Source organism: Doryrhamphus excisus, chromosome 6 (assembly GCF_030265055.1).
Source record: "Doryrhamphus excisus isolate RoL2022-K1 chromosome 6, RoL_Dexc_1.0, whole genome shotgun sequence".
Taxonomy (NCBI): domain Eukaryota; kingdom Metazoa; phylum Chordata; class Actinopteri; order Syngnathiformes; family Syngnathidae; genus Doryrhamphus; species Doryrhamphus excisus.
This window is the reverse complement of record NC_080471.1, coordinates 10,809,190-10,834,698: the sequence shown is the minus strand read 5'-3', so window position 1 is coordinate 10,834,698 and position 25,509 is coordinate 10,809,190. Positions and strand designations below refer to the sequence as shown.

The following is a 25,509-nucleotide window of genomic DNA, read 5'->3' as shown; positions in this document are numbered from 1 at the left end:
GCTGTACAGAAAAAGCAGATGGATGGATCAGCTGATTAAAAAAAAAAACAAAAAATGCCACAAAGAGGTTTATGTCTCCCCATGTGATAGCCCGTCCTCAGCCATCAGTTCATTCGGTGGACCCATAACGTGCTCCATTACTGCCTCTAATTGTCTCTGCAGCTGCACGGCTGTAATGATCAACTCAATGAAAAGTGTGACAGTCACAATGATCCATGGTGTTCATCCATGTTTTTATTGGCGCCAGTCCCCAGTGGTTGTCTTTGGGTTAAGCCTTTCATTAAGTGCCTTTATTTGGTTCTATATAACACCTTTATTGTTTTGTTACAAAGACTACATGTGCAGATAGCTAAATAGCATTTAATATAGTCATGGTCACTGCATCTTTCTGCAAATAACGGGATTCCCTCGAAGGATTTCTTTGGAACACACATGTTCAGAGCCATATTTAAAAAATCACATAGTTTTTTATTATTATCATCACACTCCTCATTGGCTTGTTCTGATTTAAATAAACTTCAAGTGGTCTTCTTTACATTCATTATAGAAGGTCCTCTATTACGTCCGCCTTTCAACAAATTTGGTGCACTGCACCATCGGGCGCGCCACACGTTTTGGAGAAAATGTAAGGCTTTTAAGTGCGCCTTATGGTCGTGAAAATACGGTAATATAAATAGCGCTCTTCTCCACATCAAGACCTATCCAGTGGTATAACATATGTGGGGGCTCTTTGCAAGATATGGCCTGAAGGATGGGTTCCTAATCAAGTGAAATGTTTTCAATTTTGTCGTAAATTACATCGCCATGGTTACAAACAATATTACCAACTATGAATAAGGCTTTTCCCTTTATCAAAACCTATCCATTGGTATAACATGCGTTGTTCACACAGTATGGCCTGAAGGATGGGGTCCTAATGGAGTGGCCATTTTCAGTGTTGTTCGTCAGTTCTGTTTGCTGTCAATTATTAGTTGTCTAATGGGTCACTTTCTCTGTCCGTACTGTGGGCTGGACTGTTGGCTCATTTGCATACTAACAGTGATCGGATGATTACTGAGGTGAGGGGAGGGCGGGGCGATCTGGGCTGTTTAAAGGCATCCGGCACAGACACACAGATGCGTGATGAGTGGAGCTGTCTTCACTTCACTTCTTAAATGTTGCTTTGGGTGGCATTTTAATAAATGTGGACACCTCCCCTTTGCCATATCGGCACAGCCCATTCTAACAAATGACCAAATTGGCTGCGCACAGTGGCGCACTGGACGAAATTACCACTGCGTGTGGTGCGCCACACTCCGCCACCCTGTGCCACTTTGCACTGCGCCACGAAAATTAGAGCCCATAGCCTGTAAATTTATTGGATTAGCCTCCACACTTTCCTCACTCATGGCTGGCTTGTGTTGGTCCACCGGAGGCTGACTGGAGTGACTGTCCCCGTCACCCGTGCATCCACCTGTCGGCATAAGTGAGCTCTTGTCCAGGCCCTAGCCAGCGTGTAATTGAATTGGTGCTCGTTTCCGTGAATGCAACAAAGCACGGCTACCGCTTGCAGTGTACAAAAATCCTAGTTCATTTGCTGTTCTTGTGCTTTTTAACTTCTGTCTTTATCTGGATTCGGTTAAAAACGTGCGTCAATGGCTACATTAGGGTTGTTTGGCCTTGAAGGAGGTCTGCAGGGTAAGGCAGGCTTAATATAGGACTTAGCAAAGATGGAAGATGCCCAGGCTCTCACTTTCCTCTCTGGCATCATCACGGCATCCTGGCAGAGCGGAAGCGAGTGAGTGTGTTGTTGACATGCAAGTTTGAAGGAAGTACAAGGCTGAGCTCCTTGGAGAGCAAATGGGATTACATTATGAAGGCAGCTCCCGGCCATCTTGGCCATCAGTCCACTGAGGAGGCAGGAGGCCTGTTTGCTCACTTACTGTGCTAAATGGCTTTGACCCCTGCACCCTCATGTTTTCACTCTAAAGGTCGTAGTGTTCTGAGCTCAGACTGAACACCTTTCAACGCAAACTCGTTTGCTCTCCACGCAACCTCCTATTGGTCCACCGCATCTGTTACCATGATGAATAGCGGATATCCTTGACATGTATACATTTCAACATGAATTTTTATAACTTTTTAACTGTACTGTGACGTTATTATCCAAGTTTTTGGATGATAACTTTAGTGTAGGCTGCACGGCGCCGAGTGGTTAGCGCACAGGCCTCACAGCTAGGAGGCCAGAGTTCAATTCCTCCCAACTTCTCGGGCCACCGTGTGGCACCGTACCATATCAAAGTATCTCATGTTTAATGCTGCATTGTCACCCTGTCAGAACAGCATGAGAAATTGAGAGCAAGAGACAAAATAGAGCTCACTGACCTACCGTATATATATGAAATCCCATTCAAAGTCCATGAGGTTCTTCAGTAGTGTGGAGTGTGTATTCACTGTGGCAGACTTCCTCTGAACCGTCTTCTTGGAGACACCCTTTCTTTGGATCGTCTTTGATCTTCTTTCACCAGATTGATAGCAATGAAACGCCTGAAATCAGAACAGCCTATGATCAGGGACTGAATGGCAAATTACAAGGGCAATCTTGTAGTTAGAGGTAGTCTGAGTTCTGGAACATAAGGTGATATAACTACATGTAATTTTGCAGCTTGATTTGATACGTTTCTTTATGTTGGAACTATTTGACGTGCTGAGAATGGCACTGGAGCCAAATCACATACACCTCATTTGAAGTTTATAGAAAGTGTGATCTGGGACAATATTAGATACAGAACAGCTGAACAATTATTCAATATATGTTATATTATTGTTTGAGTCCAAAGTGTCTTGCTAAGACGAACATTAAAATTCAGGGACCTCTCATTCATTGACTGATTTTGTCCATTGTGAGGTGTTTACTTGTTGAAGCAGCCAAAAAGTAAATGACCTTTCATTGGGAACACATTTTTTTAGAGTGACCAGAACCTGTGGCTGGCTTTAACTGAGATGTCTTATTTTCTTTTTTGTTATTAGGGTCACAACATTTTTTGGAGCAGCTGGAGGGTTGCGGTGATTGTCAAGTGTGTTTGAAAGTCACAACTAAACTCCCACTGAGGACTTTGTGTAGCATACATGACTATCAAAACATTTCATCAAACATTTCTCCCTTTCTTTTGTACTGACAACAATGCAGAGCTTTCCAAATAATAGCAATAAACAAGCAGATGGTGTTGTTGAGAACATTTGCACATAGAGTGAGGAGGCATGAGTTGTATAATGAGTTGTCTTCGCACCGCAAGATGACTTCAGCTTTTTGCTTTTTTTTTTTGTTTGAGACTTTTCCCTCCCACAATGCCACATGTGGCGTCTGCACCAGGAGGCTCACAGCATGCGTCTGTCTTCTCCTAAGAACTCTCATTGTGCCGCCTCCTTGTAGCGTCTTCTTTTGCTCTACGTGCTTTCAAGCAGAGACAGTTCAGCAAAGGACTGTTGTAATTGATGACCGACCCTCAGGCTTCAAAAATAACTAAAGCCATGTCAACACGATGTTTTCTACAATGTACTTTTCCTCCACGCTGGTGGTAAAAAAAAATCCATTCACTCAAGTACAGAAATTTTTGGTCCCATAAAAACACAAATAGCACTGAATGTCTGTGCTCAGTTTCCAGTTGGATTGGATTGTATAGTTTCCGCCAGTGCAGACTGTACTTAGAGGTGAAAACAACATAAAAACCAGAGTTCTATGGATAACAGGTAGACACAGAGAATTACATTCCCGAATACCTATATGTCTATCATCATGGTTACAGTCCTTAATAAAAAGCGAGTATTTGCTGTATTTACGGGAAAAAAGGAAATTGAGCACTTGGCAGGTTAGATGAATGAATTCCATCGCTTAGGCCAAACCCTTTTGTTATTTGTTTGTGATACTATTTCACGTAACACTTTTATTGCTACTGTATGTCATTTTATGCTGTAGTCCACAAAACCCCCCTGCAAATCTGACTTTGATGACCTCAAGACATCATTCTTATCCGAGCAAATCTCTGTATTCCTATGTGACAGTATATATTATGTTAAAATAAATAATAGGATGAAAAGTTGAGTGAAACCAATGAAAGGTGCTATACACCATCTCCAAATATAAAGATACAATGATGTTTCCTACAAAGGCAGCATGGGTCACGTCTATTTGGCAGGTGTTGCCAATGTGATATGTTATTTATCTCCTCCGTCTTTAATGAGGAGTCACCCTGGGAAGCAGATGGCACATTAGCCGTAATAAAGCACAGCTGAGTGTGGTGCTTCTGTCAGGTCCACATTTTTTGTATTCTTGTTGTCTTGCTATTGTGTTGTTGGCCTGGCATGGTGTTCAAAACATATCTTAGTCATTCATTCATTCATTCATTCATTTTCTATACCACTTATCCTCACGAGGGTGGCGGGCATGCTGGAACCTATGCCAGCTGTCTTTGGGCGAGAGGCCGGGTACACCCTGGACTGGTCACCAGGGCACATATAGACAAACAACCATTCACACTCACATTCATACCTATGGACAATTTGGAGTCACCAATTAACCTAGCATGTTTTTGGAATGTGGGAGGGAACCGGAGTACCCGGAGGAAACCGACGCATGCACAGGGAGAACATTCCAAAACTCCACACAGAGATGGCCGAGGGTGGAATTGAAGTGCGATCTCCTAGCTGTGATCACCTGCGCGCTAACCACTCAACTGCTGTGCAGCCCGGACCATAGCATATATCACAATATCTTTGGGATACACTTTTCTGAAATTGTAAAGCACATTTTTTATTGGTAACAAACTGGCTAACTTTTCTGCACACATTGCCAATAAAATAAAATAAAATCCAGGATGTTTTTTTTTACTCTTAATTTTTTTCATGTATTATACAGATCGGGACTCGATATCGACCAATACTCAAATGACTCACACTCATAAATGACAATAGTAGAGTGTTATTGTTTAGCAGGCAATGTGACACTATTGATCTGTAAGGAGGAATGATTTTTTCAATTGCTGCCTTGTTGTTGTCTCACCTTCTCCACGGTGAAAAGGAGCAGTACATGCTGCTCAAGGCCACATGGCTCCTGCAGTTTGTGCAGTCTTCCCACTGCACTCTCAAGGTGGGCTTCAAGCATCTGAATTTTGTGGCTGGATCGCATTGTTGAGGCGGCTCATGTTGTTCAGGTTCAGGTTGCTGTGGCGGTCCATCAGTCCATCACAGGATTGGAATCACATGGTGTTATCGTAGCAACACAGTGAAAGCTCACATATGATGGACATAACATTGGATTCACATGGAGTGCAGTACTTTCTACTTAACACTGTTGATTCAGTCTCAACTAGTTGTTTGCAGTAAAACAACATGGCAGGTATAAGACTACATCGGATTAATCAGATGCAGTTTGTTCTATTAGAATCACAAAATTGGATAATATGGATAAAAAACATTGGTTTTTTTACACATTCCTTTTTAATTGGTTGTATTTTTAGTTTTTATTCTGCAATGAGTGAGTAGATGCACCCCCAGCAACCATGAAGTATTGACACAAACAACCCCTAAACAATCCCTTTTCATTTTCATGCTAGTGTATAATTATTTCATCCCAAACGATAGTGGTTCTAGTAGTTTGCTGCATCAATATTTTATCTCACCCCTGCTATGTGGGTTTTTTTGTAAATTTGTTTTTGTTTGGAGACTCTTGGCACTGTGGCAATCATCTGACCACTCGCAGCCCGAGGCTGCAGTTGAGAACACTCTGGAGGGAAGTGGCGGCTGGCGGATTAAAGATGATATCGTGCGACTGCTCAGGAACGATGGCGCAGATACAAGACGGAGGCCAAGTTGGTGGCGAAGCTGAGTGCGGGCGCCAGGGTACATGATGGAATACAGAGCAGGGCGCCGTCAAGGCTACGCTAAGTCTGCTTCGCCTTAGAAGACACTCTTAGACTTCCAACAAAGAAGATTATAGCTGATGCACAGGCTGAGATGTAGAAAACCCTGAATCTCCCCTTTCTGGATGGCCCACAAATTCTCAATAGGGTTTAGGTCAGGTGTGGAAGGGTCCCAATGCAGGGCGCGATCATATCGTTTTGGCTATCCATCCTTTTTCTATACCACTTATTCTCACGAGGGTCGCGGGCATGCTGTAGCCTATTCCAACTGCCTTTGGGTGAGAGGCGGGGTACACCCTGGAATGGTCGCCAGCCAATCACAGGGCACATATAGACAAACAACCATTCACACTCACATTCATACCTATGGACAATTTGGAGTCGCCAATTAACCTAGCATGTTTTTGGAATGTGGGAGGAAACCGGAGTACCGGGAGAAAACCCACGCATGCATGGGGAGAACAAACTCCAAGTGATGCCCAAGTGGGGAATCAAACCTGGGTCTCCATCTCAGCCTTTCTATTAATCATGACTACTGTTGCATGTATATCAATTTATTATGATGGCGATGTGACGTCATATGTGGTTTATTTCAGCGACAGGGCTCACGCAACAGTAATAATTATTGAAGTTTATCGGGCGCCACACACGGTTGGCGACAAAACGACTCATCGCCAATGCATAGCAAACCATACACACGGAAGCCGACCAGCGGATTTAACCAACTCCACGGGTGAGCGAGGTGTTCACATCCACAGCGAATTTAATAAGTCTTCCACGGTTTTGATTGGCTGTTATGCTAGTCCCGGACTTGGCTAGTATTGAAGATAATCTTACATTAAGGTCCATGTAAATGAATGTAAACTTACCCACAATGTTTACTTTGGCACCAAGTTCCCATGCCGCTGCTTTTTTTTCTTTATACTATATATATTTGTATATATAGTTTCGGGAAATCTGTCACAGCAGGTATAGCATACTGATTTGAAACTCTTGCTGTTTGATCGTCTGAGAGCCACAAAAGTAGAGGTGGCCACACTGTGGCTCAGGCGCCGTTGGCGGTAGGCAGTTGGCTGGATTGAGAGACCAGAATGGACACAGAGTAGCCCGGTCTATTGGAATGTGGCTACAAGATACTTCATCAGGATTTCGGCTTACCCCCTCCAAGGCTAGCCAAGGTCGTGTTCTCCCAAGAGATTGCTCCAACGGTGAAATGATGCAAAGGCACATCATTTCTTCAAAAGGTCAACACAGGCCTGACTTTTTTGAATGAATGGTTGTCGAGAGTATGTCTCTTGTCTTTGGTTGTCTTGCACATTGAACGAGGCATTGCAAGGTGGGGCGCGGGGCGAACAGGCTTATTGAGAGGAGGATTTTAAAATGTCTGATTTCACTTCAGTTTTCACTTTCAGATTGATTTTCTTTGATGCACTGAAATCAGAAGAGTCTGCCATCACAGCTATTTGTTTTTTCTTTTTGTTCAGTATTTGTAATTTTTGCGTCATAACTGCGAAACTTCGCAACGCAGAACAACATGCAGAACAATTGTCCTGTGCTCTAAATACTCTCTTGGCTAATCTTTGTGTACACTGTGGGGGGAAAGGAAGAAGAAGAAGCCCTCCACATGTGAAATTTGCTCTCCTCCAGTAGTAAATAGTATCAGCAAAGAGAGGATTAAGTGCACACATTAATCCTGGAGTCAGAGCAATCTTGTAATCCACTCACTATGCTAATTGCCTGTTCTTTCTGCAGCAAAAGGCCTTTACAGGCCATTAAATGGCACTGAACAGTTGACAAAGGATAGCCAGCATACTCACACCCACCCAACCATTCAACCCCCCAACACATCCACTCACCCTCTCTCTCTCTCTCTCTCTCTCTCTACATTTCACACTCAGGCAGGCTGTTGCACGCCCACATGCCGCTCCTCCAAATAAATATGCATAAGATGGAAAAAAGCGGCGCCGGGAGCAATTGTTTATTTTTGCAGTATTCTTGGTGAGGACGTGCAAATTGAACTCCTGTTGCGATCTGACGCTGACAAAAGTGTATCTTCTTAGATTTTAAACGCACCCTTTGAGCTCCACCATTGTCTCGTGATTGCACACCGATGTGTTGTGTGTTGCTGGTAAAGAAAGACACGCCAAGGGCTGTTGTTGGCACACCAAAACAATGCTACTTCTTTGCACTGCCATTGTGTGGCCTCCATGTGATGGACAATGTTGTTTGATGGATGACACAGAGTTGCAGATACTAAGCAGATGAATGCGGCTGTGATAACTAGGGATGCAACTCTGTATTGTTCTAACACTGATGCCTCCGTAAATGGTAATAAATTCTGAGCATCAGTATTGCAGTACAGGCATGTCACCAGAATTGTGCAGCAGTTATCAATTTATGCTAGAAATCTTTCTGTGGAGTTTATTTCATATTGGCAAATTTATTACCGAGAGGCAGGTCTCTCACCCAGTTGGCAGGCGGGTTGCGGGCATAGTTTGATCCCTAGTTTTTTGGCGCGCAAACGTTAGCGCTATATAAGACATGTTCCAACTTTGTGATGCTGTGGTTTTGAGTCATTGAGAAATAAAGCTCTGCATAAGACCAAACATTGAGTCTTTCTTGCAACATCCACATTGCCATCATTTTATTTATATTATTGTATATATATATTAAGTATTTAACTCATTCCATACGAGACCCTCCGTGCCATTTTTGATCAGCATATATATAAGGTATTTTAGAGCTATATGAACATGAAAATACGAAATTGTCAATAATTCTGTAAAAATAAGGTTAGTGGGCAAGCCACACAGCAAGGAAACCCAGGTTCGATTCCCCCGTTGGGCATGTCTGTGTTGAATTTGCATGTTCTCCTCGTGCATTCGTGGGTTTTTCCGAGTATTTCAGTTTCCTCCCACTTTCCAAAAAAATGCTAGGTTAATTGGTGATTCCAAATTGTCCATAGGTATGAATGTGAGTGTGAATGGTTGTTTGTCTATATGTGCCCTGTGATTGGCTGGAGACCAGTCCAGGGTGTACCCCGCCTCACGCCCGGAGACACATCGTGAGGATAAGCAGTGTAGAAAACGGATCAATAAAAATGCCACAAAACATTTTGCCCATATAAGGAAGCCCGGGCTCATTGTGATGTCACAGATTTCACCAGTGAAAAAACTCTGAAACCGAGCTTTCAGAGACACCCCAAACTTCTTTCAGGGCTCACTTCCAAATGTGCAAACCTCATTATCTGAAACTTTGGCATGGTTTAACACGATAATACAACATTCTAACTACATTTATAGGTCAGAAAAGTGGAAAAAGCATAATAGGTCCCCTTTAAGAAGTGGGAATAGGAGTAGGGCATCCCAGCGTGCTTGACATGTTGGCGCAGCATCTGGAGGTGGAGTAGGAGGTGGAGCCGGACTCACATGACTGACGTCGTCCCAGTGCTGTCAGCGCGCTGTCGTGTCACTGGACGCAGACTCATTACAGCGAAACTGTCAGCACACTTCATCTCCTGTGCCTGCCGTCACACTTCCTGCGTGTTGTGTATTTGTTCACTCTGCTGTGCTGGAAGTTTGTCCATGTCGCTGGGGCTTGTTAAGATGATGACTGGATCAGACGCCGTCTTCTAAACTAGTCTAATCAGAGCCAATATATCAAACTGTGCCTTTAGAAATATTCATTCATTCATTCAATCATTCATTTTCTAACGCTGATCCGGGTCGCGGGGGGGGGGGGTGTTGGAGTCTATCCCAGCTGTCTTCGGGCGAGATGCGGGGTACACGCTGGACTGGTTGCCAGCCAATCACAGGGCACATATAGACAAACAACCATTCACACTCACATTCATACCTATGGACAATTTGGAGTCACCAATTAACCTAGCATGTTTCTGGAATGTGGGAGGAAACCGGAGTACCCGGAGAAAACCCACGCATGCACGGGGAGAACATGCAAACTCCACGCACCAATGGCTGAGGGTGGAATTGAACTCGGGTCTCCTAGCTGTGAGGCCTGCATGCTAACCACTCCACGCCGTGCAGCACTTTAGATAATAATAATTATTATAATTTATAATAATGCTTATTTTGGGGAATTTGGTATGTACCAAATTGTGGTTTTAAGATCGCGGTTGGGTTTATTTTGTAAAGAAAGAAGTAATAAGTACAGTAAGGAAAGAAAAAGTATAAAACTGCTTATCTTTGGTGTAAATCATTTTTAAATGAAATATGAACATGAACATTACAAACACAGTTGCACTCAAGACATATTGTATGCTAACTGGGAAATGTACATAAAACGACCACATTTTTGATGTAAACTGAAAACTATGTTAACCAGGACATACACTAACTGAGGTTGCACTGTAATTGTTTAGAGCGTAGATGCCCAATTATGGGCAGTTACACCTCCTGTCCCTGACGCAATGTGTACCGTGTGTGAAAGCAGCACGTGAATGTTCTGTACAGAAGAAAAAATACATGTAATGTTAGATCCCTGTGGTTCAGAACCTTCTCGACCCATAAAAACAAGCAATGATCACTTCCAAATAAACAAGGATGGTAGGGGGTCCGTCCATTCATCTTGTGCAAGGTGCAAGTGTCTTAAGGGGAGGGTGGCTTTTTGAGGCCCCAAAATTAAAAACAAACTAAAGGCAAGCGGTCGATAGACATCTTGCAAAATGATGAAGCGGCACTTCACAGGAAGGAAAATCAATATCGCTCTCTCTCTTCCCTCCATCTTTCTCTAGAGTCCTAAAAGTCTTCTTCTTCCCAGGCGTTCAAGTTGAGCTTTAATGTTTGTGTGCGGCAGCCATTTAATGGTCCTCTTGTTTCTTCTTCCTTTTTAGCCTAAAGGACCTCTGCCACTTTGATGTGTGAGCTCAGTGATGGCCCACAGTGGAAGTAAGTAAGTGCCCACGTTCACATTTAGCTGCCCTCACCGCCCCCCATGTATCGATCAGTGCCCCGGGGCCATCTTGAAATCTTTAAATCATAATGCGCCGTCGCACTTTGCGTTGGGGCGCCCAAATAAAGTTGTGCGAAATGCATGCCAATGTTTTTATTATTTATCTGCAGAGCCTTTGAAAAATAATCCCATTATGTTTCCCGGGCATTAAGTTAATAAAGTTCTCCGAGTGGAAAATCGGAGCCCGTGAAGCTCGACATTAGCTCTCGTCATGTGGCTATGCGGTCCAAAGGAGAAGACAAATGACTATGGAGGTAGTTTTTCAAAATAATGATACGCTTATAAGCAGCACAAGATTGGCTCTGTGATGTTTTGTTGCTGTTATTGAGTAGTATAATAAGTGTCATATTCAACATTCGGGCACTGCAGGAATAATCGTCACGTGACAATAAAGCTAAATCACGCTGGAGTTTACTGGAGATGCTGAAAATTTGTCATGTTGGCAGTCACCATGGTTACCAAATCAGTCAGCCATACATCCATCCCTTAATCTTTCTCTTCCATCCATCATCCCACCATCCAGCTGTCATCGAATTTATACAACTTTCTCTCCATAGTTATACAATCATGTCCATCCAACCACATCCACTCATCTATTTGCACAGCAAACATTCATTCGTCCAGTTCTCTTCATCCATCATCAATCTATAACCTTTCACTTCAGTGATCCATCCATCCATCCATCCATCCACTTACAGTTTTTTTCAGTATAATCCATCCATCAATCCATCCACACACTTGTCCACTCATCTTTGAACCCATCTGACCATTCATCCAGCCAGTCAGTCCAGTTTTTTTCATAAATTACATTTGTCCGTCCATCTGTCCATCCTTCTGTCCATCCATCCACACTTACCCACTCATCCATTCGATCATGAAACATTCATCCAGTCAGCCAATCTAGTTTTTTTCCGTGTAATCCATCCATCAATCTATAATCATTCACCCCATGGATCTATCATCCATCCAACCATCCATCCATCCATTCCACTTACCCACTCATCTATTTGCCGATCAAACCATTCATCCAGCCAGCAAGTCCATCTTTTTCAGTATAACCCATCCATCAATTCATCATTTTTAACTATCCACTCCACTGATTCATCCATTCTACATCATTCATCCTTCCACTACATTTCTGTATCCATCTATCCTGCCACCATCAGGCCATCCATTTCATTAATCTTCCATCCTTCATTGATATGTCTATCACCCCATCCAATCAGTATGTAATTTCATCATTTTTCCATCCACTACATCCTTACATGCCACCACCTATTCACCCATTCATCAGCAAAACCATACATCCCTGCATGCATCCACACTTCAGCGGCCTTGTTCTCAGTGTGCGTGTGTGTGTGTGTACACGTTCACGTTCTGCAATGTAGAAAGAGAAGCCGGGTGAAATATTCATCACTTGACAAGCTGCCGTCACACCTCCTCCGTCCTCGTTTACATTTCTTTTCCGGCTCCAACGGGTGCCGCATGTGCGCAACGCCCGGGTTGAAAGAGAGGAGGGACCTTGTACGCTTTCATTTTCATGCATTCATCAGAAGGGTTTTTCATCTTTGACTAAGCTAAAGAAAAAGCACAGCACTTTGATTTAATGGAATGCTATGAGTGCTGTGAGTGTAGAAAAGCTTTATGGTCTGTCCACACAGAAAAGTTTTCAGGTCAAATCAGCAAAGTATTTTATCGTTTCAGCGTTTCATCCCCATGCAAACAGCATTCTGGATGCCCTGAAACAAGAGCTGCTACTTTCTGAAAAGCATGCTACTGAAATAGTGGGGTGGGGGCCCCTTTGGGGGGCGCTGGGAATTGTTGGAGAGGAGGTGGGTACCTGCTTGAATACATTTGTATGCGTCACAGCTCTTCATTCTGTTGCATTTTACTGGTTTCATTTTCGAAGTTAGTCTTCGAAGTATTTGAAGTAGAAAATACCAAATCACAGATTATTAGTAACAGATTATGAATGCATGTACTGTTGTACCCATAGTCTCATTAGATTCTTACAAAACATATAACTAAACAAATGTGACCTTAGTAAATATCTGATAATTAAAATTGATATTGCTAGGATATGGAGATATACGTTTATTTATTGATTTTAAATTGTGACTGGTAGAACATCATAAAGGAAGCAGAAACAATTGCCTGACATCCTACAAAGAATGTGATGCATTCAACAGAAATACAATTGTCTGTGACATCCGAGTGGGATGTTTCTCTCCAATTTCCATCCTTGTCAGAGGCTGTGGGCATGAAGGTGTATGGAATGAAGGCGCTCACGTCAAAGAAAATCTTTGTCCGTCAAAAGCAGAAAATCTTTTTGTGGTGACAGCAGGCTTGTTTAAGTCCAAGAGTGTGCTTGCATTCAGACGCCATTGATCAGCTCGCTGCAGCGTGATTAGCCTGAGAGCAACAAGCAGATGGGTGGGCAGGCCGCATGAAAGGAAAGGTTGCAAATCAACTTTTCATTGAGGTCCTATGTTGCATTTGAAATTATCACAGGCTGAGGCATTTACACTTGCAGACACACACAATATGTGAGTGGGAATATTATTAACACCCACCAACAGAGTGTATGATTGACATAAAATCTAGTACGCAATTTCATAACGGAGCACACAAAATTATGAAATGAGTCATTTTGCTTTGTTGATGCTATTTTGGGGGGAAATTTCATCCATTTTACATTTTTTTTGTTCACTGTGTGACCTAAATAATCCTTCAAAATGTTCTAATGCGGACTATGCTTCATTTTATAGATTAGAGACATTTTATAGAATATGCCGTGGGCCACCCTAATGACGATAAGCGGCATAATAAATAGTTGGATGGATGGATGCTGTGGGCCACTCCTTGCTGTCTGCACCCCTGATCTATACCCCCATATACCATATAGCAATAGTGACCAGTGGGGCTCTGAAGTACGCATTACAGCTGAGATGTAGTTTTTTTTTCTTTCAATGTATCAAATGGTACGAGGTGCATTATTAAAAACAAAAAACAAAAAAAAAAAACCTTAAACTGGATTATGGAAAGCAGGAAGTGAACAAATGTAACAGTTACTGATTGTAAAAGTACCAGATGGAGGGGTAGGATTTAATTAGCTTTGCTTCTTCCTACTCCTTTTGGACATGTGGAACTGTGAACTGATTATGTGATGCATTCAATTGTAATCTGATGCATGTTCAAATGAAATAAAACCATTACCATTACCATATATAATACCTGCTTAACATATCTTGCCCTACATTGGATTGCTTTTTTTGTAATATTTTACAAATCAAAAGGTAAAGAATATCACAGCTGCATCCCAACATTTTCCATACACACTACTCACAAACAGTTTCAGATAAAAAGTGGGGGTGTCACAAGGCTCTCATTTCACAGGATGACATGATACATGCCATTGGGTCTACGAGAACGAGATGAGATTCTACTAATCTACTAATTTAATTTCATTGTTACATTTTTCTGATCCACTGGCCGCACCTCCACCCACCGAGACGAGACTGTACAACAGAAACATGACACACTCCATTCCTTGCCATTCTATGGAACAACGTCTTCGCTCAGAGCTTCTGATAATGTTGTTTCTCCATCAGAAATAATGAAGTGCAAAATGTTAATTAACAACACAATGAGCGTTCTGTTTGTGCTTCAATCTTGGTAGACATGATCCCGTACCAACTCGAAAAACATGATCTTGTTATGAGTTACCAACTTCAACAGGCCGACCTCGCACCACCAGAACTGATTTAATTTTTAAAACATAATGAAACAAATGTCGTCACCTTAAGGATTCCCCATGGGCAAGTCATTTTTGCTTTTAATGTAGAGCCCTGTATTAGCACTGTGATTGTCGTTTCTGTCTCTGGTGACACCCCCTTTAATTTCACTGTGTGACGTCGCTGTAAGTAGGGGGTGACCAAATATGGTCCGGGCTATGAGATCGAGACCACATCAATGACACATGAACACACTTCAAAATCTGATACAAGCTGTTCTCGCTGCAAAGATGTCTTCCTCACTTTTCACTTCCCGTTACTATTGTCCATATAATGTGACAATATGGATGTTGGCGGTCTCCGAGCAGCTAATTAAAGCTGTAATCACGTTGTAGAGGGAAAACACAGGGGGGAGGCTATGTGGAGTTTTACTTAACAAAGTCAGCTAATTAGGTCGGAGCTCTTTATCCTCATGAAGCACTGAGGCCACAGAGCTTACGGCTCTTTGCTGCCACGATTCTCCTCCTTCTGCAAGAAGTCAGGACCTTCTGTTGGCAAACAACTATTTCACATTCAGACGGCTTTCAAAGTCGCTTGTTTATTTTGTCGAGTGACAAAAGTGCAAAGCTTCACAGGAGCTCTTGAGGCTGGAGAAGGGAACTTCTAACTTCTGTTTGTGCGAGCTCACCTGTCATCTCAGGATGAGGTCGTGCTCTGCTAAGGTGTTGTTGAGCAATCGAGTCACCTCAGCAGGACAACAACGGTTGACTGAATCATTTTTTGCTGCCATTTTGAACAAACTAACATACGTACACGTAGTTGCTGTGAGCTGTCTTTCCTTGAAGGTCGATGCACAATTTAGGGCGTGCTCACCCTCATCCTTTAGGTGCCATCATTCCTGCTTCAACCCGGTTACTTGTCCCATCACTTCTATTCTGCTGTTTGACTGCAATTTCTACAAGTTTGTGCATTCTTTCCAGTCTTATTTAGGGTATTTTATTTATGTATGTAATATTTTGTAGGCAAGTAACATTCATCTCAGATGAATTGGGGGCCAGTGTAAGTTGGCTAGTACTGGAGGAATATGATCAAGTTTACACATCCTGGTGAAGAGTCGTGCTGCGGCATTTTGTACTAACTGCAGGCTTTTAACACTCGGAAGTACCAAGTCATTTTGACTGTTTTCAAAATTTGCTAAGTCATAACTTGGTTTAGCGCAGCGCAACTTGGTCTAGCTCACAGCTAGGAGACCAGGGTTCAATTCCACCCTCGGCCATCTCTGTGTGGAGTTTGCATGTTCTCTCCGTGCATGCGTGGGTTTTCTCCGGGTATTCCGGTTTCCTTCCACATTCCAAAAACATGCTAGGTTAATTGGCCACTCCAAATTGTCCATAGGTATGAATGTGAGTGTGAATGGTTGTTTGTCTATATGTGCCCTGTGATTGGCTGGCGACCAGTCCAGGGTGTACCCCGCCTCTCGCCCGAAGACAGCTGGGATAGGCTCCAGCACCCCCGCGACCCTCGTGAGGAAAAGCGGTAGAAAATGAATGAATGAATAACTTGGTTTAAAAAAACAACCTATGAACCAATAGTACACTGACTTTTCAGAAATGTGTATATTTTATTCTAACATTGTTTTACATCCATCCAATTTCGGGCCGCGTGGTGTTGCTGGAGCCTATCCCAGCTGACTTTGACCGAGAGGCGGGGTACACCCTGGACTGGTCGCCAACCAATCAGAGGGCACATATAGACAAACAACCATTCACACTCACATTCATACCTATGGACAATTTGGAGTCACCAATTAGCATGTTTTTTAGCATGTTTTTGGAACATGGGAGGAAACCCCATGTACCCGGAGAAAACCCACGTATGCACGTGGAGAACAGCATAATTGAGATTTAAAAAATTATACACAAATATGGTATGTGCAGTTGGTAAAATGATTGATTCACTTCTAATTTTGTAAGTTTACCCACGAGTAACACAAATGAGCACCGTTTTGGGCAGTAATAAATCAGATAGTGATGCTACATCTTATTTTTTTTTCAAAAATACCTTTCTCTGATTAAGCAAGTACTTGGCTGCAAGAATATTCCACGGGGGTGCTTTAGTGAAAAAGGTTGTCAGCCACCGGCCTTGTGTGAGTACGATATGTGCACGGTATGTGCAGGACATACTGCTACTATCCAAGATTATTTATTTATTATTTTCCTGTTTGCTACCTTTAATTCCATCTTTTTATTTAAGAGAGCTTCTTTACAAGCTACTATTAGCAAGTATAAGTGCAATAAAGATGTTATTTAAAACACTAAGAGATTGCATGGACACAGTAACAATAATACACGAAAGGTTCTATTCTTCCTATAGAATGAATAACAGCAAAGATCAATCATATTATAATACACTACAATCTCTATTATTGACCTGAGTGGAAATTAGTCTGAATCACTAGAGCGATAACAACACAACTCTTCAGAGCAATAAAAAGCTTTATAAAGACAAATGCAGAAAGAAATACTATGTGCTGGTTCTCAATTCACATTCTTCCTTACTTGCACTTCTATGAATACCAAAAAGAAATCAAAAATCTTTTTTGATCTTATATGACACTACTGTGTCACACTGAGAGGTGTTTCTAATATTGTGTCCCTCTCGTTGCTAAATTTAGGCAAGTATAGCGCATGTTGTGAGTGTGTAAGTAAGTACCAAGCGTGAAGTCATAAAGCCGACAGTCCTTTTGCTGCACTTCACTGTGAGTCACCAGCAGGTTCTGTGCGACCTTGCGGCCTCACGTTGTCGCCTTCCCCCATCTAATTCGCGCTGGCGTCCCTCCCCGGGGCTTCCTGTCTACAGAGCCAGGACACAAGAGGCAGTATAGGGAGTTTGGCCCTAAAGGGACGTCATGGCGACCTGATTTCTTTCACTGTAGCTCACCATATTCCTTGAGGACTACTGTCGCCGGTCACCGTTGACCTGATTGGTGAGAGCAGGGTGCCCAAAGTCTTTAACATTTTTTAAATTATTTTGCAATATAGTTATGAGCAGTTGGTGCTCATTATGTAGTGTTATTAGAGTTTTCACTCCATTTTGCTGGGCTTGAACGTCATCTGTCGTCAAAAGCAAGGAGAAAACATGTTTGTGTTTTTTACTCCATTGTTGTGTTTTTCCAGTGATTTTTTTTTTTTATCAAGTCACGTCCTTTTCTTCGAGGCGTCTGGATGTCACTGTGGTGAAGCTGCAAAGCCACAGCTGCTCATCCTGTTAGCACAATAAATTACTCCAATTAGGAGTCAAACAAAAGAGGCTGACACCGCAGCATCATGACTCATGCCCGCACATTGCGAGGCGGAACGGTCCAGAACACCTGCCCCCATCATTTCTGCCATCACAAGTGAGTTCCGGTCCAGAAAGCATGCCGAGGAAGAGAGGGACTGTCTTGGTGTTATGACTAAATTAGAAAAAAAAGATGCTGCATAATTGCCTAGCAGATAATTAATTGGTGTTTAGTCTAAGCGTGGCGCATACATCAGGTCTGCTGGCAGCTGCCCGCCGTATCGATGGCGCCGCTAATGATGGCAATAATGAGGGAAGTTTTAGGAGGTTGCTGAATGAGGCGAACAATGGCAACATCTGCGCCTTTCTCCTGTTAGACTACAATACTTAACATATTTCATTTGCCTCTCTCCAATGCCGGAAATAGTGGTACAGTCGTTTTCTTTTCCTCATGGTACAATCTAAATCCCAAAAGGATCATTTGTGCCTTTTCCTGATCCACAAAGGTCAAACAAGTAAAAGTAAAACAGTTTACAGAAGTAGAACCACCCACATTGTACCCCTAAATGTCCCAATGATGTACATTTATGTTAGAGTAGGCAGTTTGGTACAGTGGAACTTGGGTTTCTGTCATTAATCCATTCCTAAATGTCAGCCGAAAACAAAACTGCATGAAAACCAAATACATTATTCATTCATTCATTTTCTACCACTTATCCTCACAAAGGTCGCGGGGGTGCTGGAGCCTATCCCAGCAATCTTTGGGCGAGAGATGGGGTACACCCTGGACTGGTCGCCAGCCAATCACAGGGCACATATAGACAAACAACCATTCACACTCACATTCATACCTATGGACAATTTGGAGTCACCAATTAACCTAGCATGTTTTTGGAATGTGTGAATGAACGGAGAAAACCCACGCATGCACGGGGAGAACATTGCATGTCTCGTCCAGCCATTGGGGCAGATAGTATTGCTAAACAGATTTGCTCTGCCAGGAAAGGTGTAAGCTACAACTTCCCTGTACTATGAAATTTTATTTGCCGTTATTTGGTGTTTTTGTTATGAAAATTTGGAGCAGCCGGACCGGAGCAAGAACAAACACAGACAAGAAGAAGAAGAGAAACTGGGGTGGGGGTCGGGACAGTCTAGAGAGAGAGACAAAAACAGCAGCAACAACAATTCCCATAACAACAACAGTGACAAACAGGACTGTATCAGTTAATGTTGGCTAGGGGTCACAATGGAGATGATATCACTGAATTGAAACAGTCCAACTTACCAGTGGCAATAGTAACAATGAAGACATGAACCGTGATTGTAAACACAATTACAGCCATACAGTTGCAATAATTAAAATCTCGCTGCTTGACATCATTATTACTGTAATAATAGCATACCAATAGCACAAGGACATCAAGGATAAGACGGTAGATTGTGTAGAGAAGCACCCATGTGCTGTGAGTGCGCATATGGAGGTGTGTACTTCTGTTGATGTGCATATTCATACATGTCTGCTCATATGTATGAATGTGTAATTGTCACTGAGAATGACAAAAGGTGATTGACTGCTGGACACTGGCTCCTATTTAATTCTGGTACGTTACAAATTTCACTTTAAAAAGCGGATGGTCAGGGTTAAACTTCAGAAGTGGGAACAAAAGTGGGCCCGGCTCACTTTGTGTTATGTGTTGCTGTTAAACCATTCCCTCTGTAAACGCAGAACCTTTACATTACAATATAGTATATACAACATAGTATATACAATAGTATTGCAACAGACCCTACCGTGCTAACCACGTGCGGCCCCTTTTCTAAGCAATTGCTGTTAACCATGTGGAACGTCTGTTTAAGGAGGTTGTTTAAGAAGGTTAAGGAGGGTTTTTCAGAAGATTGAAGGTTCACTGTGGTTCACACAAGCATCTTTATCTAGGCCTCACCTGAGATGATCTAACCTTTTGTCTTTAGAGGACAGATGGCGTGTGTCCTTCCTGTGTCCTGGATTGTTTTAGCAAATAATGAGAGCAAAGTCTGGCCTTTGTCATACAACATCGAAGCTACCGTGATAGTGAATGGTTCTTGGCAAGAAGAAAAGGCCATGAAATCCTGTAGAATAACGACAATTCATGAAAAAAAAAACATGAAGTGACTGAAGTGGATTTTATTGAGAATCCATCCTACAGCTGCTACAAGCTGTGTACACACACCTACAGTTCGAGTCCATTGGTAGAGATTCATCTTCGGTCGCCAAGTAACTATTTGTGAGGTTCAAAGTCCTGAATCCTGAAAAGCACCACGCCATTGACAAGACATTGACCTTGAGGTGCAGTCCAAAGGTACCATCTGTACTAATTTACCCCAAAAAGTTACTTATTTGACTTTTAAGTAACTCTTTGTACCATTTCTAGGACCAAAAAGGGTGCCAAGTATGTTTTGAAGCAGTCAACGACAAGCACCAAGGAGGTTTTGTTTCATTACCTTGTGCTAAAAATATCACGTGGCCCAAGCAGAGATTGGCCAAGAAAAAAACAAGGGAAGCACTGCTGCGGCGTCCTGATTTCCTTGCAATTAGCACCGCGCTAGCAAACAGTCTGACACGACTGACCTACCCTCGCACAGTCGTGGTCGCCACGTGAAGCCTCTCCTGGCTTATTACGGCCCGAATGTTATGGTAATGGAAGGCACGTCTGTGTGGCAGCGATAGCACCGCAGGAAAGGAAAGCCTATTATCCATCGCTGTGTGGTCTCATCTGCCAGTGGCTGATGGTAATAATGGCGCGGTAGGGGGAGTCCTATCTGTTATGGTGATGATGCCACGCCTTCCCGTCGGAGTTGGCAAAAAATATATATATACATAACTAAGCACATTTGAGGTATTTTTTCATTAAATGTAGCATTTTCAGGCGGCACGGCGGACGAGTAGTTAGCGCGCAGACCTCACAGCTATGAGACCAAGGTTCAATTCCACCCTCGGCCATCTCTGTGTGGAGTTTGCATGTTCTCCCCGTGCATGCGTGGGTGTTCTCCGGGTACTCCGGTTTCCTCCCACATTCCAAAAACATGCTAGGTTAATTGGCTACTCCAAATTGTCCATAGGTATGAATGTGAGTGTGAATGGTTGTTTGTCTATATGTGCCCTGTGATTGGCTGGCGACCAGTCCAGGGTGCACCCCGCCTCTCGCCCGAAGACAGCTGGGATAGGCTCCAGCATGAATGAATGAATATAGCATTTTCAAACATAACTGGCTTAATGAGTTAAAATAATGTATAAGGCATTCAGAACAACAGGCTGTTATTGCACGTTTTGAATTATCTCACAACAGACAACAGACGAGCTTCTGTCATGGTCATAACATACGGCAGGCTAAAACTCAACTCTGAACCCCCAACATCACTTCTTGTCTTCTCCACCTGCACTGCAACCAATTTATTTATGTCTTAAATTGCTTACTTTGTCTTTTTATGTCTATACTATATTAGGTAATGCAAATGTAAAGGTGACTATAGGGGTGTCATTTCATGTCTAGAGGCTTCTAATAATGTTAAAAAACATATTTCGAACTTGTGAACATGTTTTATATGGCCTATCTAGGAAAATATTCAATTTTTAAAGATAGGAATCCTACTTTGTGGAAATGTGCTGACCATGGTCGGGTCTAGAAGCAATTAACGTCAATAAACAATGGATGACTGTACACAAGGCAGTCAAACAGTTACACATCAAACTAAATAATCACATGAGGTATTGGCATATGTCGATGCTTGCATTATAATGCCGATCACATCCATCGATCACCTCTGTCCCCACTGCAGCATCCAGCCTCGTAACCCTCTCCTGCCCACTTTTCTCACATAAACCCAAAACACGCATGTCTACCGTATGGGACTTATCTGTCATTGTGAGAGTGATGTACGGTAAGTTTTGCACCCTGCAAAACATCCCATGAAAAATTTCTTCCGTTGGGAGGCGAATATTTGTCAAGGTGTCGTGAGTAATCAAGGCTCGCAATGTGATCATCAGTCGAAGGGCGGCTAATGTAGCTCCCGTGTGGCTCACAGGAGGCAACAAAGAACCACAATCGGGGAAAACAATCTCCAATGGGCAAGAAACCTTGCACAGGCAATCCACATCCAGAGTGAATTGTATGAGTCTCACACATTTTGGATTGGGTATCGAATGTGGTGGAAATTTGGGGATATCAAAGTAGTTCAGAGTTCAGCTCTTTAATTCTCTTTGAAAAAAACAGCTGATCCTCTAAATTGTGAGTTTGAAAAAGTCAGTCAAATATGTTTTTGTCTAAATTCCATAGTTCCCCTTTCATAGCATACAGCACAGGACTCACCAGCGTGCATGCTTGAATATTGATATACAATATATAGCCGGACATTTTACCCGCAAACTGGAATGCAAATCCAGTCTATATCAATATCAACCATATGGAATATTGTGCTTGAAGTAAATATTCATTCATTCATTTTCTACTGCTTATCCTCACCAGGGTGGCCAGGGTGCTGGAGCCTATCCCAGCTGTCTTTGGGGGAGAAGTGGGGTACACCCTGGACTGGTTGCCAGCAAATCACAGGGCACATATAGACAAACAACCATTCACACTCACATTCATACCTATGGACAATTTGGAGTCACCAATTAACCTAGCATGTTTTTCGGAATGTGAGATAAAACCGGAGTACCCAGAGAAAACCCACGGATGCACGGGGAGAACATGCAAACTCCACACAGAGACACTGTCGTCGCTGTGTGGCCTGCGCGCTAACCACATGACCACCGTGCGGCCCTGAAGTAAATATTCATTCATTCATTCATTCATTCATTTTCTACCGCTTTTTCCTCACGAGGGTCGCGGGGGGTGCTGGAGCCTATCCCAGCTGTCTTCGGGCGAGAGGCGGGGTACACCCTGGACTGGTCGCCAGCCAATCACAGGGCACATATAGACAAACAACCATTCACACTCGCATTCATACCTATGGACAATTTGGAGTGGCCAATTAACCTAGCATGTTTTTGGAATGTGGGAGGAAACCGGAGTACCCGGAGAAAACCCACGCATGCACGGGGAGAACATGCAAACTCCACACAGAGATGGCCGAGGGCGGGGACCGAACCCTGGTCTCCTAGCTGTGAGGTCTGCGCACTAACCACCAGACCGCCGTGCGAAGTAAATATTGATATTTTAAAAATATTGCTATACCAGCCCTAGCCCTATCGGATTTTTACATCTAAAAATATACATTTAATCTATGTGATCACTGCGTGTATTGGACAATTTCACACCATCGACAGCATGAAACCATGATGGGAGCATCTCTAGATACTTCTACTGAAAAATGTCAGAGTCTCTCCCATCTTCTCCCCCAGCATGCAGAAAATAAAACGGCTGTTCTTCATCATATCGCTTCTCAGGGGCCGCTGACAACTTCCTGCTCTCGGTCCGAGTTCACCTGAAGGCAGCTGTCTGCAACCACGCCTGATACTTGGGTAAGTGTTCAACTCTGAAGCTGAGGAAGGGTTTTTCTCCTCTGTGACTCACATTTTTGGCTGCAAAATGATGATGCCATTCTGATCTTTGGGCCGAAAGCGGATATTTAGACGATCTATCGGCAAGGGAGAGCAAAGTGGCGAGACGAGCGTTTGTAGATCTAAGTTTGTTTCCCTGCTGGCGCCGAATTCACACACTGTGACAGATTGAAACTGCAAAAGTGTGTTTGTGTTGGCTCGCTGCTGGAATGTTCCTGCCCACAGGCTTTATCTGCCAGAGAAAATATTGACCGGCAACAGTTGCACTTTGGTGACATTATTGCTTTTCTCACTCTGTGTGTGTGTGTGTCTGTGTGCGTGTGTGTGTGCAAGCGGTGGTCGCCAAGCAGAACAATTGCAAACCTGCGGCCATATTGACAGCCCTCTTTGTTTCTGGTGTGCGGGGCAACTCGCTGTTTACACTGAGCTTCTTCCGGTGAGCGCTTTTTGTCCACAAACAACACGGAATTGCTTGAACAAAAACAGCACATGCAAACTAGTTTGTTGAGCTGCAAAACCCTGAGGAGCTCCTAAATAAATAACGGGTGGCATTAAGAGAAGTGTTTGTAATAGTTGAAAGTTTGCATGACCTATTACCATGGCAGCAGGTTGGTGTCTACATGGACACATTTATAAATGTTCACTGTGTGTGTGTGTGAGCATGCACCGCCTCCCCAAGCCTGGTATACGCTGCACGTGTGCACCCCAAATGTAACTGCAGTTAAGCGATCCCGTCACAGTTGGCTATGCGTCGTGCACGCATGTTTGCATGTTTTTGTTCATATATCTGAGCCCCGCTATTCATGGGGATTACGACCCTTCCGCCAGCTTGACGTTGACCTTCTCCTGTGATTTCACATCAACATTTGCAATAAATTTTGTAATTATTATTCAGTAAAATATAGAGTGGGTAGCGCGCAGGCCACACAGCTAGGAGACCCGAGTTTGATTCCACCCTCGGCCATCTCTGTGTGGAGTTTTTTCATGTTCTCCCCATGCGTGCGTGGGTTTTCTCCGGGTACTCCGGTTTCCTCCCACATTCCAAAAACATGCTAGGTTAATTGGAGACTCCAAATTGTCCATAGGTATGAATGTGAGTGTGAATGGTTGTTTGTCTATATGTGCCCTGTGATTGGCTGCCACGATATTATACTACACCATCATGTTGTTACATGTATGCTGTGTTATGTTTTAAAATGCCTCATGTTTTATTATCACAAATTGATAAATGATTACTGATTTAAGGTGAAGGAAGTGTGTTTTATGTGAAAAATCTGCCTATTTTCAAAGAGAAAAACCATTAATGGGTTATCCCACAAAAACAAATATGGGGAAAGTGAATGTTAAATCACACATATTCAGGGATCTGCTGTATTTGTAACCCCCCCCACACACACACACACACACATGCACATAAGTATACACACACACCAACCCAAAGCTGTAAGCCGAGGGGAAACTCAACTATTTCAGGAGTGAATGTGCGGACGTCATTGCCACTATTGGCTTTTCCGACAAGCTCTTTGAGTCTTCTTTTGGACCGCGGCTGTCATCCTTCCTTCAGTGTTTGATGCCGTTAATAAGACTGATTATAGGGTCTGAGTGTGTGTGATAGTGTGAATCATCCAAAAAGCTTGTTAGAGCGAAGGCTGAACTTTATGGCTTTCAATGAATTCCAATTCCCTCTCATGCAAAGAGAACTTGACAAACGTTATTTCACTTTTTAGAGCATTTAAAGTGGAGTAGCGCCGTGACGTGTTCATGCTGCCACGCTCGCCATTTTTTTTTACTCTTAACCGTTGTTAAGTGGCACACTCCAGTCAACGAGGCTGTTAACATTCTTGAGACTTGCGCTTGAGCTTAAATCAAGGACAGAGGTGATTCTCCACGTTCTTCATTAAAGATTGATACAAACAGCTGTTCCTCTCCATGAGGAAACATGGCGCCCGTCAAGGTGCTGTGCTTAAGTTTGAAACGACTTGCAATCTGGTCAACACTTGGGAGACCTAGAGAAATAGTTTCAGGTGGGCTAAACAGTCAATACAACCGCCCCCCCCCCCCCCCCCCCCCCAACGATTATATTAGGAGG

At 43.1% G+C, this 25,509-nt stretch overlaps 1 protein-coding gene across 8 annotated transcripts in view; it reads left to right on the top strand.

The window, feature by feature from the left end:
• Positions 1–25,509, top strand: part of LOC131131733 (alpha-1,3-mannosyl-glycoprotein 4-beta-N-acetylglucosaminyltransferase C-like) — a 127,458-nt gene that overhangs the window by 29,596 nt on the left and 72,353 nt on the right. For 2 of the 8 annotated variants that reach the window (XM_058076702.1, XM_058076701.1), the window contains 2 exons: positions 10,750–10,804; positions 23,307–23,381. Coding sequence is in view for 2 of the 8 variants with exons in the window: in XM_058076700.1 (XP_057932683.1) it covers positions 10,789–10,804 (16 nt within the window). In the remaining 6 variants the exon portion in view is untranslated. Of the gene's footprint in view, positions 1–10,749; positions 10,809–23,306; positions 23,382–25,509 lie in introns of all 8 variants that reach the window. The other 6 variants (XM_058076705.1, XM_058076703.1, XM_058076700.1 and 3 more) reach the window with 4 other exon arrangements.